This window comes from Piliocolobus tephrosceles, chromosome 5, assembly GCF_002776525.5.
Source record: "Piliocolobus tephrosceles isolate RC106 chromosome 5, ASM277652v3, whole genome shotgun sequence".
NCBI lineage: Eukaryota > Metazoa > Chordata > Mammalia > Primates > Cercopithecidae > Piliocolobus > Piliocolobus tephrosceles.
In genome coordinates, this window is record NC_045438.1 from 130,062,963 (window position 1) to 130,079,606 (window position 16,644).

Below are 16,644 nucleotides of genomic sequence, written 5' to 3' on the forward strand. Positions count from 1 at the left end.
GCCTCCCAAAGCACTGGGATTATAGGCGTGAGCCACTACGCCCAGCCTTTTTAGCATCTTTTGGATTTTTCTGTTCTTTTATTTAAATACCTCAACCAAAATGGTCTTTAAAGGGGTTTTTGTTTTTGTTTTTAGATGGAGTTTCGCTCTTGTTGACCAGGATGGAGTGCACAGTCTCAGCTCACTGCAACCTCTGCCTCCTGGGTGCAAGTGATTCTCTTGCCTCAGCCTCCCAAATAGCTGGGATTACAGGCATGCGCCACCATGGCTGGCTAATTTTGTATTTTTAGTACAGATGGGGTTTCTCCATGTTGGTCAGGCTGGTCTCAAAATCCCAACCTCAGGTGATCCGCCTGCCTCAGCCTCCCAAAGTGCTGGGATTACAGGTGTAAGCCACTGCACCCAGCCCTTTAAAGGGTTTTTAAAGCAAAACTTTTGAGATTCTGTGTAACTGAGAATGATGCCTTTATGTCTGAAGGACAGTTTTATGGAAAAGCCTAGGTTTAATTTCTTTGTCTTGAAAATTCTCTTCCATTTTCTTTTTGCATATGATGTTGCTGTTGAAAAATCTGTCAATCTATGTTCCTTTGTGTATTCTTCTGTCTTATTCTAGAAGCTTTTTATATTATTTATTTGTCCTTGCCTGCATTGTGGGAGATTTCCTCAAACTAGAATACCAATTAGCTAATTTTCTCCCAAATGTATCTGTTCTGATATTTAATTCATCTATTTTGTTCTTAAACACCTGTTATAATTTTGATCTCTAATTTTTGCTTAGTTTCCTTAGTATGTTCTTATTACTTTTTTTTGAGACGGAGTCTTGCTGTGTTACCCTGGCTGAAGTACAGTGGTGTGATCATAGTTCACTGCGACGTCAAACTCCTGGGATCAAGCAATAATCCACCTCAGCCTCCCGAGTAGCTGGGACTACAGGCAAATGCCACCATGTATGGCTAATTTTTTGTTTTTTGTAGAGGCAGGGTCTCACTATGTTATCTCAGGCTGATCTCAAACTCCTGGCCTCAAATGATCTTTCTGCCTCAGCCTCCCAAAGTATTGGGATTACAGATGTGAACTACCACACCCGGCCGGTCATTACTTTTACATGTATAAATAGTCCCTGGGACTGGGCATGGTGACCCATGCCTGTAATTGCAGCACTTTGGGAGGCCGAGGCAAGAGGATTGGGAGGATCACTTGAGGCCAGCAGTTCAAGGCTGCAGTGAGCTATGATTGTGCCATTGTATACCAGCCTGGGTAACATAGCAAGACCTTGTTTCTACAAAAAGGTTTTTTTTAATTATCTGGGCATGGTGGCACATGGCTGTAGTCTGTATGCCTAGCTACTCGGGAGGCTGAGGTGGGAGGATTGCTTGAGCCCAGGAGTTGGAGGCTGCAGTGAGCTATGATCACACCATTGTACTTCATTTCAGTGTGAGTGACAGAGCAAGGCCCTGTCTCCAGAAAAAAAGACAAAAATAGCTCTTGGTCCATTATTCTAATATTTCTTCTGTTTGAATTTACAATCTATTGCTTTGGGGTTTTTTTATGGTTATGTTTCTCGAATTATTATTTTGTCCTCTCAGCTTTTTTCCCCTGCAACTGTTCACTATTATAACACATCAAGCAGTGTGAATAGGAGGATGGCCAGATCCCTGTCCTTAACAACCCACATGATCTCAGGACAATGGGCTGGATAAGCCTAGACCAGAGATTCCTAGGCACCTAGAAATGAGACTTAAACATTTCACCTTCCACAAAACAACTCTTCAGGTCGGATCTTCCCACTTCATCCCTCAGGGTAGCAGTGTTAGTAGGAGACACTTCCAATAGTATTCCCTAGCCCTAGGCATGGAGAGAGGGCTGGGGAGATCATGTGGCCCTACATGTTTTTCTCAGTTTCTCACAAGCACAAGCCTCCTGCACTGCCCTTGTTTACTGCTAAGGACATCTGAACAAGCGAGAGGGCAGGTGCTGATGCACACAGCAGTGAGGGAGGAGCAAAAGCAAAACTCTGTTCTCCCACAGCCATTATGTACTGCCTTCTGGTCCAGGCCAGAACTACCACCTCCCACACAGCCCAAGTTAAAACAGTCACCCCACCCATTCTCCCCAGTCGTCACCAGCAGGATTTCTTTCTTTCTTTCCCTCTTTCTTTTCTTTTCTTTTTTCCCTCCCTCCCTCCCTTCCTTCCTTCTTTCTCTCTCTCTTTCTCTCTTTTTTTTTCCTGCATTTTCCATCTGTGTTCCTCTAGGATTTATATTGGGGAAAGGAGCCAGAGATAAGAGTCAAACCAGTTCAACATATTGGTCCCCAAATAAATTTCTGAGGTCACGTTTTTTCCTTTAAGCAAACAGCTCTGACATACTAGACTGTCAATCTCAGTTATGAATTCCTGGGAGAAAGACTCTCACAGAGCTTGGGTTGCCGAGGATAGTGTTTAAAAGGGTTTGTATGACCCAAGTATCTGGGTCTTTTGGTTGTGGGGGTAAGCCATGCTACCAGCTCCCTTCAGCACCTCCCTATTTTCTTTTTCTTCTTTAAAATAAGACAATTTCTGTAACTGCTGAACTACATGGTATCATGAAGGTGAGGCAAATGCCTGATACCTAAAAGATGCAGCCAGTCCCATAGTTTATTTCAGGAGGGCTGGTATTTGCAATGTGTGCAAGGTAACATTTTAATCTTTATGAAAAGTATGACTTTGGGTGACACTGACAATAAGAATTTTTAAAAATTAAAACTGTAAACAAAATAATGTACTTCATTAAAATGCAAAGTAAATTTTTAATTAATAAAAGTTTTTAAGGCCAGGTACAGTGATTTGTGCTTGTAATCCTACCATTTTGGTAGGCAAGGCAGGAGGACTGCTTGTGGCCAGGAGTTTGATACCAGCCTGGGCAGTACATTGAGATCCCGCCTCTACAAAATCAAAAAATTAGCCAGGCATGGTGGTGTGTGCCTGTGGCCCCAGCTACTTGGCAGGCTGAGCCCAGGAGATCAAGCCTGCCTTGGGCCGTGATCGTCCCATGCACTCCAGCCTGACATTCAGAGCAAGACCCTGTCTCAAAGAAAGAAAAACATTTATATAGTGTTTTCATTTTTAGTCTTTTCAATAATGAAAAATTTCATTTCACAGGTAAAATGAAAGGCCTGGCATTTATTCAAGATCCTGATGGCTACTGGATTGAAATTTTGAATCCTAACAAAATGGCAACTTTAATGTAGTGCTGTGAGAATTCTCCTTTGAGATTTCAGAAAAAAGGAAATAATGTGATTCAAGATATTTACATACCAGAAGTGTCTAGGACTGATGGATCACTGTCCTGATTCAAATTATTCTTCAGTCCATTTCCCCTTCCTATTTCAGATGTTATTTTTCGCCTAACTGTTCATTCTGGTTTTCAAGTAATGCTTTATCTTATGTCCTTGAATATAGTTGTATAACTTTACTTTTTAGGTAATCATTAGAACAGTTCCCTTCAGAGGCTGCATTTGCCTTCTTCTGCCTGCTAAATATTACTTCTCTTCAAATCTGCCTTTGAATCATCATTTTAAAAAAAAATTAACATGTTTTTGTTGTGGTTATCTTCTGGGGTTTCAATGCCTCAGAAACAACTTTTTTCACAATGGAAAGTAACAGTGTTCTTTCAGTAAAGTACAAAGTGTTTATTTTACAAAAGAGAAGGTACTCTTGAGAGCAATTCAAAATCATGCTGACGAGGATACTGACAGAAAAAGTAATTTCTTCTTATTATAAAGTACATTTAAAGTTCAAGGACTAACCTTATTTATTTGGGGAAGGCGAGGAGGAAGGAAATGATACGGTACCCAGACACTGAGCTAGGCTGCAACTTTATCTCATTTAATACTCCCAGCTATGGTGTGAGAAAGAAAACAGGCTAGGCATGTGAAATCACTTTCATGGATTATTAATGGATTTAAGATGGCATAAATCAGCTCAACTCAAGATTTCACAATCATTTTTAGTATTTAGATTGTGCCTCAAAGTTGTAGTACCTCACAATACCTCCTCCACTGGTTTCTTGTTGTAAAAACCTTCAGTGAGTTTGACCATTGTGCTCTTGGCTCTTGGTCCTGAGTACCGTGGTGAGGGGGAAAACACTAGAAGTCTTTAGTACAGAACTGCTCTAGGGACACCCGGTGATTCCTACACAAGTGATGTTTATATTTCTCATCAGGAGTCTTCCTTACCCCAAGGTCTTCATGATGCCAGTAGCCATATATGATAAATTATGTTCAGTGATAACTTAGTTATCAGAAATCAGCTCAGTGGTCTTCCCCGCCATGATTGACATTTGATGAGTTTTTTAAAAAGTGATTTTGAAAATCTCTAATGGCTCAGAAAATAAAAACTTCCAGTTTCTGCATGACTATATTTAGATTTTTCTCTAGACTGTAGTGGAAGACCTTTGGAAAGGCCATGCCAATCGTGCTTGTACTGCTAGAAGCACTTTACGTTTCCTTTTTGGGTGAAAGGGATTTATGTGAGTGCTTTCAACAAACAGCAATACTTATAGACTGAAATAAAATGAAACTTCAAATAAGACTATGTTTAATTTGTAAACCTTTGTCCATCATGTCCTTTCTTATAAAAAAAGAAAAGAAAAAGAGCTCCCCTTAGGGAGTACTGAAAGGATTTGAAAAGGCTTGTAGGCTCATTCTGAACAGAGTACAGTTGTGATTCTGTACAGCCCGTAAAGCAGGTAGTATCTGTGGATCAGGTGGGAAGAAGAAAGTGAATAAGGAATAAAGGATTGTGGTAAAGTGCAAACAGAATATCAAAAGGTAAGGAACTTATGAAGACCAATTTCACATGTTGAGTACTAGAACTGACAAACAGGAGGGCTAATACATTCACAAATTCAGTAATTTAAGCTTTATTTCCAAGGAAAGAAGCCTTATCCACTTGCTAAGTAAAACTTTCCAAAAGATAGCCCTTGCTCATTCTTTAAATTCATTCCTATATGCATTTTTTTTTTTTTTTTAATTTACAGTTGGCCCTTGAACAACATAGGTTTGAACTCCGCTGGTTTATTTATACAAGGATTTTTTTTTTTTTTTTAGGCAAATGTGGGTTGAAAATACAGTACACAGAGGGCTGACTTTTCATATGCCAGCTGTGGGACTTAAGTATGCACAGATTTTGGTATCCATGGGCAGTCCTGGAACCAATCCTCCACATACACCGAGGGATGACTTGTTAGGGAAAAGAGCAATTGACTTCCAAATTCACTTACCCAAGAAGTTGTATGAAAGTACAAAGTAGGTCACAAGAAGTAAGTTTTCTTATTTTCCGTGATCATGGTCAATGTAAAACCAGTCAGTCTGCTATGAGCCCTACATAGCTAAGGCTAGAACTGTTATTATATAGGTGGTTTGAATGAAGAGTAGATGGCTGAAAGGGAATCATTTGTGGCTTTTCTACACAGAATTTTGACCAGGATTGCATAGAGTTGTCTTAGTTGAGGCAGTTTTAATAAAAATACTGTAGACTGGGTGGCTTAAACAACAAACAGTTATGCCTCACAGTTCTGGAGGCTGGGAAGTCCCAAGATCAAGGCACCAGCAGATCCAGTGTCTGATGAGGACCCACATCCTGACTTGTAGACAGACACCTTCTCACTGTGTTCTCACACATCCAAGATAAATCATCTCTTAAGAGGGCACGAATTCCATTCATGAGGGTTCTACCCTCATGACATTACCTCCCAAAGGCCCCACCTCCAAATACCATCACACTGAGTATTAGGCTTAAACATGGGAGGGAGCCATAGGACACAAACATTCAGTCCATAGTACTGTATATATAAATCTCAGCCATACAACTGATTATGAAGAGTGTTATATCGGTAAGGATGCTTGCTATTGGCAATAAGAAAAAAAGCCAGCTCTGATACAGCAAGCACTTAAGAGATTCTAAAATGGATTGGTCGGCCAGGCATGGTGGCTTATGCCTGCAGTCCCAGCACTTTGGGAGGCTGAGGCAGGTGGATCACTTGAGGTCAGGAGTTCGAGACCAGCCTGACCAACAAGATGAAACCCGGTCTCTACTAGAAATACAAAATTAGCCGGGCATGGTGGTGGGCACTTGTAATCCCAGCTACTTGGGAGGCTGAGGCAGGAGAATCACTTGAACCCGGGAGGTGAGCTGAGGTCACGCCATTGTACTCCAGCCTGGGCAACAAGAGTGAAACTTTGTCTCAAAAAATAATAATAAAATGGGTTGGTAGGGGGTTCAGAGATAATAAGAACCCCAGATTCTTTCCATCTTTCCCATCCTGTCATTTTTAGCATTTTTTCTCACTGGACCAATAGTACGATCAAAGATGCCTACCATGATTCTAGGTATCGTGTAGACCAACAATGTTGGTAGGGTTTGGCTGTGTTCCCACCCAAATCTGATCTTGAATTGAAGTTCCCATAATCCCCAGGTCATTGGAAGGACCCGGTGGGAGGCAATTGAATCACGGGCGTGGTTTCCCCCATGCTATTCTTGTGATGGTAAGTTCTCATGGGATCTGATGGTTTGACTCGGTGGGAGGTAACTGAGTCATGGGCGTGGTTTCCCCCATGCTATTCTCGTGATAGTAAGTTCTCATGGGATCTGATGGTTTGATAAGGGGCTTCCCCCATTCCTTCCTGCCACCCTGTGAAGAATAATGTGTTGTTTCCCCTTCCGCCATGATTATAAGTTTCCTGAAACTTTCCCAGCTCTGCAGAACTGAGTCAATTAAACCTCTTTCCTTTATAAATTACCCAGTCTTGGGTATGTCCTTATAGCAGCGTGAGAACGGACTAATAGAAATGTCCAGTGAAAGAAAATATCCTTTTATTCTTCATATGTCTTTGATAAGGAGTGAAAAACCTTTCCCTAAGCTCCTGAGCAAAATTCCCGTCATATCTTAACCAGTACTGGGTCACTTGCCTGTATAATCACTGGCTAAGAGGGTGGGAACATTTACCCAAGTTGGCTGCATGGGGATGGACAGTCAATCAGAATTGAGACTGCCAGAATGGAGAAGCAAATAGGGGCTTCTGGGTAGGTGTAAACAGAAACTGCACCCAGAGTCAAATTAGATATTGAGAATTAGATATTAGGTGCAGAGTGCGATAAGAAATGAAACATTTCTTGCCCTCAAAACTTAGGTCTAAGATTGTGGTTCTCAACCATATTAGATTTAGCTAACCCTGTTTATAATAACATTGTAACGTAATATCTTATCACATCCACTATCCTGAAATGACATTCATATGATATAACCTACTTATTGGCACGATATCAAGAAAGATCAGTCAGTGGTAATATGAAGGAGAAATATAATCAGGTTGCAATAAGATTGTGCATTTTAGTATGTCAGTGCCCACATACTCTTAGACTGGAAGACAGTGGAGTAGTCAGGTGCTTGTCCTTGCATATGGAAGAAGAAAAACATCAAAGAGTATTGTTGACACTCTTTGATATTTTAAATAAAGACAGACTGAATTTATGATTCATGAAGAGCTATAATTTTACAACTTTAAATACATATACCAGGTGCATTTTACTGATGACTCAAAAACATGATGTTACTCTTGGAAATATTTTCCAAAATGATGAATTCTTGCTAAAGTTTTGAATAAAAGAGTAACTTTTTTGTTTATAGAATAGTTTTGTCCCTAGAAAATATTAAAATTGTAAATGCAAATAAGTAAGATACAAGTTCTAAGTTCAGATAATAAAAAGCAGGCTTTATTTTTTTTTTTAATTTTAGAATAGTTTTAGATTTACAGAAATGTTGCCAAAATAGTGCAGAATTCACGTATACTGCATACCTAGTTTCCCCTGTTTTAGAAATCTTACATTAGTATGGGACATTTATCACAATTAATGAACCTACATTGATATTATTAACTCAAGTCCACACTTATTCCGATTTCCTTCATTTTTACCTGCTTTTTTCTTACAGGATGCCATCCAGGACACCACATTCCATTGAGTCACCATGTATCCTTGGTCTACTCCAGACTGACAGGTTTTCAGACTTTCCTTGTTTTTGATGACTTTGACAGCTTTGAGGAGTACTAACTAGGTATTTTGTAAAAAGTTTTTCAATTGGGATTTTCTGATTTTTTTTTTTTTTTTGCCACGATAAAACTAGGATTATTGTTTTTTGGAGGAATACCACAGAGACAAACTGCTCTTATCACCTCAAGGGACATACTATCAACACGACATGTCACTGGATCTTTCGATGTTAACCTTAATCACCTGGCAGTGGCAGTGATGAGGAAGACACGCATTATGTAAAGCCTACACTGGCTGGGGAGTTATGCTCCACCTCCTCGAGGGGAAAAGTAGGCTTTTTACCTATATGAACACTCAGTGGGACTTTCCAAAGTTATACAGGTCATTACAGGATGTCTAACATCCCTGCTCACCATCCACTACATAAATAGTGGTAGTGAAACCCAACCAAAAATGTCCCACAAGTCTCCAGAGTAACCCCTAGGGGTCAGTACTGCTCTGTCGAGAACCACTGGTCTAAGATTTCCAATTCACGTTTCCTTAGTGTGAACTTAAAGCATTTATAAGGAAATCTGAGTACAGAATTCCTAATTTTATGCTTTCCTCCTTATTTACAGATGCTTTTTTCCTGCCTCTAATTCAGGAATTTATTTTAGCTGTTTGCCTTTGAGTGCTCTTCTTTTATATAACTTTGTTTTACAAAAACTCATCTTTTACATAAACTCATTTTCTTTTTACATGAACTCGTATTTTATTGCTTTATACAATATTTCATTAAATTATATATTCAGAATTACAAGGATGATTGGATTGAGCACGTTGGCAATAGACACAATTGACTTGACAAGGAACTCATCTGAGGAAGTAGAAATGCAGAGAGAAGCCAATTCGTTATAGTTACTCAGCCTGTCAGAGCATCAGTTCTTTATTGAGGAAATGGTGAGTGTGGTTAATCCAGTAACAGGTTAAGTGGAAATTGGTTAAGAGAATTTTTACTGTAAATGCGTCAATTTGAGTCCCATCAGTATTAGCAAAGCCTGAGTGTGGTGGCTCATGCCTGTAATCGCAACACTTTGGGAGGCCAAGGTGGGTGGATCGCTTGAGTTTAGAAGTTCAAGACCAGCCTGGGAAACAGGGAGGCCCCCATCTCCAGAAAACATAATAAAATTAGCCGAGTGTGGTGGTGTGCTTCTGTGGTCTGAGCTACTTGGGAGCCAAGGTGGGAGGACTGCTTGAGCCCAGGAGGTCAAGGCTGCAGTGAGCTATGATAGCCACTGCACTATGGTCTGGGAGACAGAGGGAGACTCATATATATATGTAAAAATACATGTGTATATATATATATATAAGAAAATATTACAGAAGATTGGTTAATACCAGTACCTAGGATTGCTGTAGTTGTAATGAAATAGGCACTTTTATAGACTTCATCCAAACCACTTCAATTTTACAATAGGTTTCAAGAGTTATTTTATAAAGACTTAAAATGTTCACATCTTATCTGGAAATACTGTGATATTCTGGGAATTCTGTATGCTAGAAAATAATCAGCTTAGTTTTTAAATTATATACAATTTATTGCTTGTATCGCTTTTCATAATAGCAAAAAATAAACAAATGTCCAAATCTGGGGAAATCATTAACTTTTATAGTACCCACAATGATAGAATATTATCTATTCTACTTTAACACCACTAAATTGTGTCTTTAAAGAATGCTTAAAGATGTAGAGAAGGCCGGGCGCGGTGGCTCACGCCTGTAATCCCAGCACTTTGGGAGGCCACGGCGGGCGGATCACCAGGTCAGGAGATGGAGACCATCCTGGCTAACAAGGTGAAACCCCATCTCTACTAAAAATGCAAAAAATTAGCCGGGCGTGGCGGTGGGCGCCTGTAGTCCCACCTACTTGGGAGACTGAGGCAGGAGAATGGCGTGAACCCGGGAGGCGGAGCTTGCAGTGAGCCGAGATTGCGCTACTGCACTCCAGCCTGGGCGAGAGAGCGAGACTCCGTCTCAAAAAAATAAATAAATAAAAATAAAAATTTAAATTTAAATTTAAATTTAAAAAAAGATGTAGAGAAATGCTCAGGAGATATTATGTAGAAAAAAGCAAGGTTATGTACTTTATGCTTTTGTTAAAAAGATACATGTAGAAATGACTAGAAGGAAATATGCCAAATTTTGATTATTGCTGGCTGCTGGGATTACCAATGATTTTATTTCCTGCATTATATTTTTCTGTATTTTCCAAATTCTCTAAAATGAACACGTGTCACTTATGATATGGAATAATTAAGCGATATTGCTTAATTTGCTAACATTTACTTTTTTATCTTTTGAGTAAAATAAGGTATTTTAACAAACACGTCTGCTACCCAAACTTCTATTCAGGATGGTAACATATTAAAGATTAGAAGATCCTTTTTTTTTTTTTTTTTTTTTTTTTTGAGATAGCGTTTCGCTCTATTGCCAGGCTGGAGTGCAGTGGTGTGATCTCGGCTCACTGCAGCCTCCGACTCCTGGGTTCAAGTGACTCTCCTGCCTCAGCCTCCCGAGTAGCAGGAACTACAGGCATGCACCACCACACCCAGTTAATTTTTGTATTTTTAGTAGAGACGAGGTTTCCCATGTTGGCCAGGCTGGTCTTGAACTGCTGACTTCAGGTGATCCACCTGCCTCAGCCTCCCAAAGTGCTAGGATTACAGGTGTGAGCCACTGCACTCGGCCTTAGAAGATACTTTTATATATTAAATCACTCAAAACTCTGTATGATTAAAATGACTTATAATTCCAAATGATCAAGTTCCATTTAGTGACATGCAAAATTTCTTTAATCATTTAAGGATAATGTTTAGTTTTGTTTTGTTCTTTTTTTTTTGAAACGGAGTCTCGCTCTGTCACCCAGGCTGGGGTGCAGTGGCGTGATCTCGGCTCACTGCAAGCTCCGCCTCCCGGGTTCACGCCATTCTCCTGCCTCAGCCTCCCAAGTAGCTGGGACTACAGGCGCCCGCCACCAGGCCTGGCTAATTTTTGTATTTTTAGTAGACGGAGTTTCACCATGTTAGCCAGGATGGTCTCAATCTCCTGACCTGTGATCCGCCCGCCATGGCCTCCCAAGTGCTGGAATTACAGGTGTGAGCCACCGCACCCAGCCCGTTTGTTTTTTTTTTTAAGTTGACACAGGTAAGTAAAAGCCCATGAAGGAAGTTAGCATTATTTTTATCTACACTGCCTTCTCTTAGCCGATTCTGAAGGAACTTTCTTTGTTGCTAATATTCATTGTGTATTTTAAAACTGTAGTCTAAAATTGTACCATAAGCCTACAATCTAATTTAGCACAAGTACCGCCCTATGTTTATTTAAGAAAATATAGCCAGTGCATGTTGAAAACCAGCACAGTATAGTCATCAGTGTTTTGAATAGCCTCGCTACTCCAAGGGTGGCCCTGTATTGGCAGCATCAGCATCACCTGGGAGCTGGAGAAAAATTAAGAATTTCGGGCTTCATCTCAGACCACTGAATCAGAATCTGTATTTTCAAAGAATCCTCAGGTGATCTGTGTGCACAATAAGGTTTGAGAAGCACTGTGGTATAGACTCCTTTTTAAAGTCACTAGTATTAACAGAGAAGTACATTTATCTCCAAAATATGATTTTTTTCCTCCCACTCTTTAAATATAGTAAAACTCTTGTTATTAAAAAAAAGTAAGGGTTTATGTATGTAATCACAAACACAGGAATGTAACAAGTGGAATTTTTTCTTTATTTTATTCTAATTTTAAAGCCCCCACCCCCCATTTTTTGAGAGGTTAGAAATTGAGTCTCAAGAAATTCAGGATTTTTCCTGCTGCTTTTCTCTGGGGTAAAGTCTTTTTTCTTTTTTCTTTCTTTCTTTCTTTCTTTCTTTCTTTCTTTCTTTCTTTCTTTCTTTCTTTCTTTTCTTTCTTTCTTCCTTCCTTCCTTCCTTCCTTCCTTCCTTCCTTCTTTCTTTTTTCTTTTCTTTTCTTTTCTTTTCTTTTCTTTTCTTTTCTTTCACAGAGTCTTGCTCTATTGCCCAGGTTGCTGGAGTGTAGTGGTGCGATCTCGCCTACTGCAGCTTCCACCTCCTGGGTTCAAGCAATTCTACCTCAGCCTCCCAGTAGCTGGGATTATAGGGGCTTGTCACCACGTGTGGCTAATTTTTGTCTTTTTGGTAGAGAGGGGTTTCACCATGTTGGCCAGGCTGGTCTTGAACTCTTAACCTCAGGTGATCCACCCGCCTCAGCCTCCCAAAGTGCTGGGATTATAGACATGAGCCACCGTGCCCGGCCTGGGTAAAGTCTTAAATTCCTGCAATGTCTAGAAGGTTGGAGGGGACTGAGCATCTAGTCTTCCATAGGTGACCCCTTCTATGGGCATTTGCTAAATGTCAAATATCCCATTTGGTCCTTTGTTGTAAGTCTATGTAGACTGTTATTATACCATCATTCATTCTTATTGTTGAGGCTACTGCAAGTCTCCCTTGCTATTTGATTCCGCTATTTCCATGCTATGTCAGCATACAGAGAAATCTTTGGAGCTTAGACTTCTTCTCTACGTTTACCCACAGAGCACTCAATTGGTTGCTCTAACATCAAACAAGACCATAGGAAACTAACTCTATGAGATTTATAAAAGGTACGGCTTAATAGACATGTTTCACAGCCATTTCTTCTCAGGGATCTTGCTGAGTTCCAAGGGTTCTACTTGGGAAGTCAAATACAAGGCCCCTCTTCTTTTATTTTTATTTATTTATTTATTTTTAGAGATAGAGTCTCGCTCTGTCACCCAGGGTTGGAGTGCAGTGGCATCATCTTAGCTGACTGCAGCCTCAAACTCCTGGGCTCAAGTGATCCTTCCATCCCAGCCTCCCAAGTAGCTGGGACTAAAGTATGTGCCACCATACTCAGTTAATTTTTAAAATTTTTTTGTAGAGACGGGGTTTCACTGTGTTGCCCAGGTTGGTCCTGAACTCCTGGGCTCAAGCGATCGTCCCGCCTTAGCCTCTGAGAGTGCTGGGATTACAGTCGTGAGCCACTGCTCCTGACCACTCCCTCCTTTTAGATTCCCAGACACCTAAGTCTCAGGACTCCATGATTTCTCTTTACCTTAAACCATAGGTGCAGAAGAAAGTAGCATCTCTTCACAGGGACTCATTGGATCTAGGGGCTGTCCCTCCTGACTCCCCTCCCTACAACTCAGAGCGTGAAGGTTTAGATTTTTGGAAGTCAAAGGCCTTTTTTTTTTCCCTTTGGTAACATCCTTGGACTCATGGTCTAGCTGCCTGAATGGGGATAGGCCTTGTGTGACACAGAAATGCAGGGAGAAAACATTTTAAAATATCCTGTCATGTGAATAATAGGACAAAGGACTTAGTGGGGTATGCACAGCAAGATCGAGAGCACACAATGACATGAAATGTTCTTATAGAGCCAGACAGCTGCAAGTATGAGACGTGGATTCTATACTGAGAATATTATAATCTATGGAAGCAAACTGCATAAAACTAAGACACAATGGCAAAGCAAAATATAAACAAGAATAAAGTAAGTTTAAAAGCAATACTAACTACCCTATTAGGACTCTTCATGGGACTGTTAGTGGCAAGTTATAGCACCTGAAGGACTAGTTTGAGGCATTCACTCCTAAAGGGACAGATGCATGCCAGATTTAGAGAACTCTCCCCTGGAGGGTGTGCCTAAATACAGGTGTCTGGGCCCCACTCTGATTCCGTGGATCTGGGATCGGCCCTAGAATCTGCATTTCTAACAAGTTCGCAGGAAATGCTGATGCTCGTTATGGAGCACGCTGAGAAAAACTGCACTAAGTATCAACATGTTCTATGGATTTGTGGGTTCTACTCTACAAACTCACTGTAAAATCATCCATTCAGCAGCCCTTCCTGATATCCCTCATCCTTTCACCTGCAGACCCACCCAACATACTTAAGATGTGTCCTTTGGTTAGTCCCAATTCCCTTTCCAAAAATGGCATAAATGAAATCACTACCTTTTTTTTTTTTCCAATGAGACAGTCTTGCTAGGTTGCCCCAGCTGGAGTGCAGTGGCTATTCACAGGTGCAATCACAGTGCACAAAGCTTGGCTTTAAACAATCCTCTGCCTCAGCCTCCTAAGTAGCTGGGACTACAGGTGTGTACCACTGTCTCCAGCTGAAGTCTATTCTCAATAGCCCCTCTTCTTTTTTTTTTTTTTTTTTTTTTTTTTTTTTTTTTTTTTGAGACGGAGTCTCGCTCTGTCGCCCAGGCTGGAGTGCAGTGGCCCGATCTCGGCTCACTGCAAGCTCCGCCTCCCGGGTTCACGCCATTCTCCTGCCTCAGCCTCCCGAGTAGCTGGGACTACAGGCGCCCGCCATCTCGCCCGGCTAGTTTTTTGTATTTTTAGTAGAGACGGGGTTTCACCGTGTAGACCAGGATGGTCTCGATCTCCTGACCTCGTGATCCACCCGTCTCGGCCTCCCAAAGTGTCAATAGCCCCTCTTCTATGCATTGCTTTAAAGTTAAGAAACATACTCCTCACTCTGTTTTCCCTCCATTTCCTGTTTGTTCCTCCCAGTATACCCAGGGAAACTTTGTTCCATTGTAAACATATTCTCCCACATTCTCAGCATTTCATTTCTACCTGCTGTCCTTGTTCAATAAGATTTCCAGAATCTGCTTCCAGAGATCTACCGCAATACGGTGATGCTTGTTAATCACATGGAGACCAGAGGGTAAGGAATGAATAAGTGAATTTAGCAAGATTGCTGGATATAGACTCAATATATAAAAGTCAATTGCATTTCTTCTTTTTTTTCTTTTATTTTATTGAGATGGAGTCTCACTCTGTTGCCCAGGCTGGAATGCAATGGCGCAATCTTGGCTTACTGCAGTCACTGCCTCCCAGGTTCAAGCAATTCTCCTGCCTCAGCCTCCCAAGTAGCTGGAACTACAGGTACGTACCACCATGCTCGGCTAATTTTTGTATTTTTAGTAGAAATGGAGTTTTGCCATGTTCACCAGGCTGGTCTCGAACTCCTGACTTCAGGTGGTCCACCCACCTTGGCCTCTCAAAGTGCTGAGATTATAGGCATGAGCCACCGCCCCAGTCAAAAATATATTGCATTTCAATAAAACAGTGATAAATGATTAGACAATAACATTTTAAAAATAATTTCTGGCCGGGCATGGTAGCTCACGCCTGTAATCCCAGCACTTTGGGAGGCCGAGGTGGGCGGATCACCTGAAGTCAGGAGTTCAAGACCAGCCTGGCCAACATGGTGAAACCCCATCTCTACTAAAAATACAGAAATTAGCTGGGCATGGTGGTGCATGCCTATAATCCCAGCTACAAAAGAGGCTAAGACAGAATCACTTGAACTCAGGAGGCGCAGGTTGCAGTGAACCAAGATCACACCACTGCACTCCAGCCTGGGCAACAGAGCAAGACTCCCTCTCAAAATAAAAAAAATTAAAAAATAATTTCATGGCCAGGCATGGTGGCTCACGCCTGTAATCCCAGCACTTTGGGAGGCCAAGGTGAGACTGCCTTCTCACTTGAGGTCAGGAGTTCAAGACCAGCCTGGCCAACATGGTGAAACCCCATCTCTGCTAAGAATACAAAAATTAGTTGGGCGTGGTGGCACGTGCCTGTAATCCCGGCTACCTCGGAGGCTGAGGCAGAAGAATCGCTTGAACCCGGGAAGTGGAGGTTGCAGTGAGCCAAGATCGCACCACTGCACTTGAGCCTGGGCAACACAGCAAGACACTGACTCAAAAAAAAAATTCATTTAAAATAGCATCTAAACGTCAAATACCTAGGAATAAATCTAACAAGATATGCAAGACCTCTATTAACTACAGAACTGTAAAACTGTAATGACAGAAATTAAAGACCTAAAGGAATAGAAGGACATATCATTTTTATAAGTTGGAAGTTAACAAGAAGTAAATTCTCCACAAATCTATCTTTAGACTGAATGAAATTCCAATCAAACTTATAGAAAGATTTTTATGGAAATTAACGAGCTGATTCTAAAATGTATATGGAAATGCAAAGGACCAAAATAGTCCTTTTGGTCTGATCAAAGCAAATTGGATCACATCTGATCTGCAAATTGGAACTGATCAAGCAAATTGGATAACTTTCTCTGCCAGATATCAAGACTTACCATGACATTACAATAATTAAGGCAGGGTGGTATTGACAAATAGATCAAAGGGACAGAATAGAAAGTTCAGGAACAGGCCGGGCGCGGTGGCTCAAGCCTGTAATCCCAGCACTTTGGGAGGCCGAGACGGGCAGATCACAAGGTCAGGAGATCGAGACCATCCTGGCTAACACGGTGAAACCCCGTCTCTACTAAAAAGTACGAAAAAAAAAACTAGCTGGGCGAGGTCGCGGGCGCCTGTAGTCCCAGCTACTCGGGAGGCTGAGGCAGGAGAATGGCATAAACCCGGGAGGCGGAGCTTGCAGTGAGCTGAGATCCAGCCACTGCACTCCAGCCTGGGCGACAGAGTGAGACTCTGTCTCAAAAAAAAAAAAAAAGAAAGTTCAGGAACAGATCTTCACGTAATCTGTGTACAACAAAGATTTAAAACA

The 16,644-nt window shown here is 41.2% G+C and overlaps 1 protein-coding gene across 5 annotated transcripts in view; it reads left to right on the plus strand.

The window, feature by feature from the left end:
* The window catches only part of GLO1 (glyoxalase I), a 56,315-nt gene that overhangs the window by 27,546 nt on the left and 12,125 nt on the right, over positions 1 to 16,644 (plus strand). Inside the window, exons 6-7 of one of the 5 annotated variants that reach the window (XM_023212713.2) lie at positions 7,971 to 8,008; positions 8,821 to 8,883. In XM_023212713.2, coding sequence (XP_023068481.1) covers positions 7,971 to 8,008; positions 8,821 to 8,868 — 86 coding nt within the window. In that variant the 3' untranslated portion in view covers positions 8,869 to 8,883. Of the gene's footprint in view, positions 1 to 3,139; positions 4,585 to 7,970; positions 8,094 to 8,279; positions 8,724 to 8,820; positions 8,884 to 16,644 lie in introns of those variants that run through there. The other 4 variants (XM_023212714.2, XM_023212711.1, XM_023212709.2 and 1 more) reach the window with 4 other exon arrangements.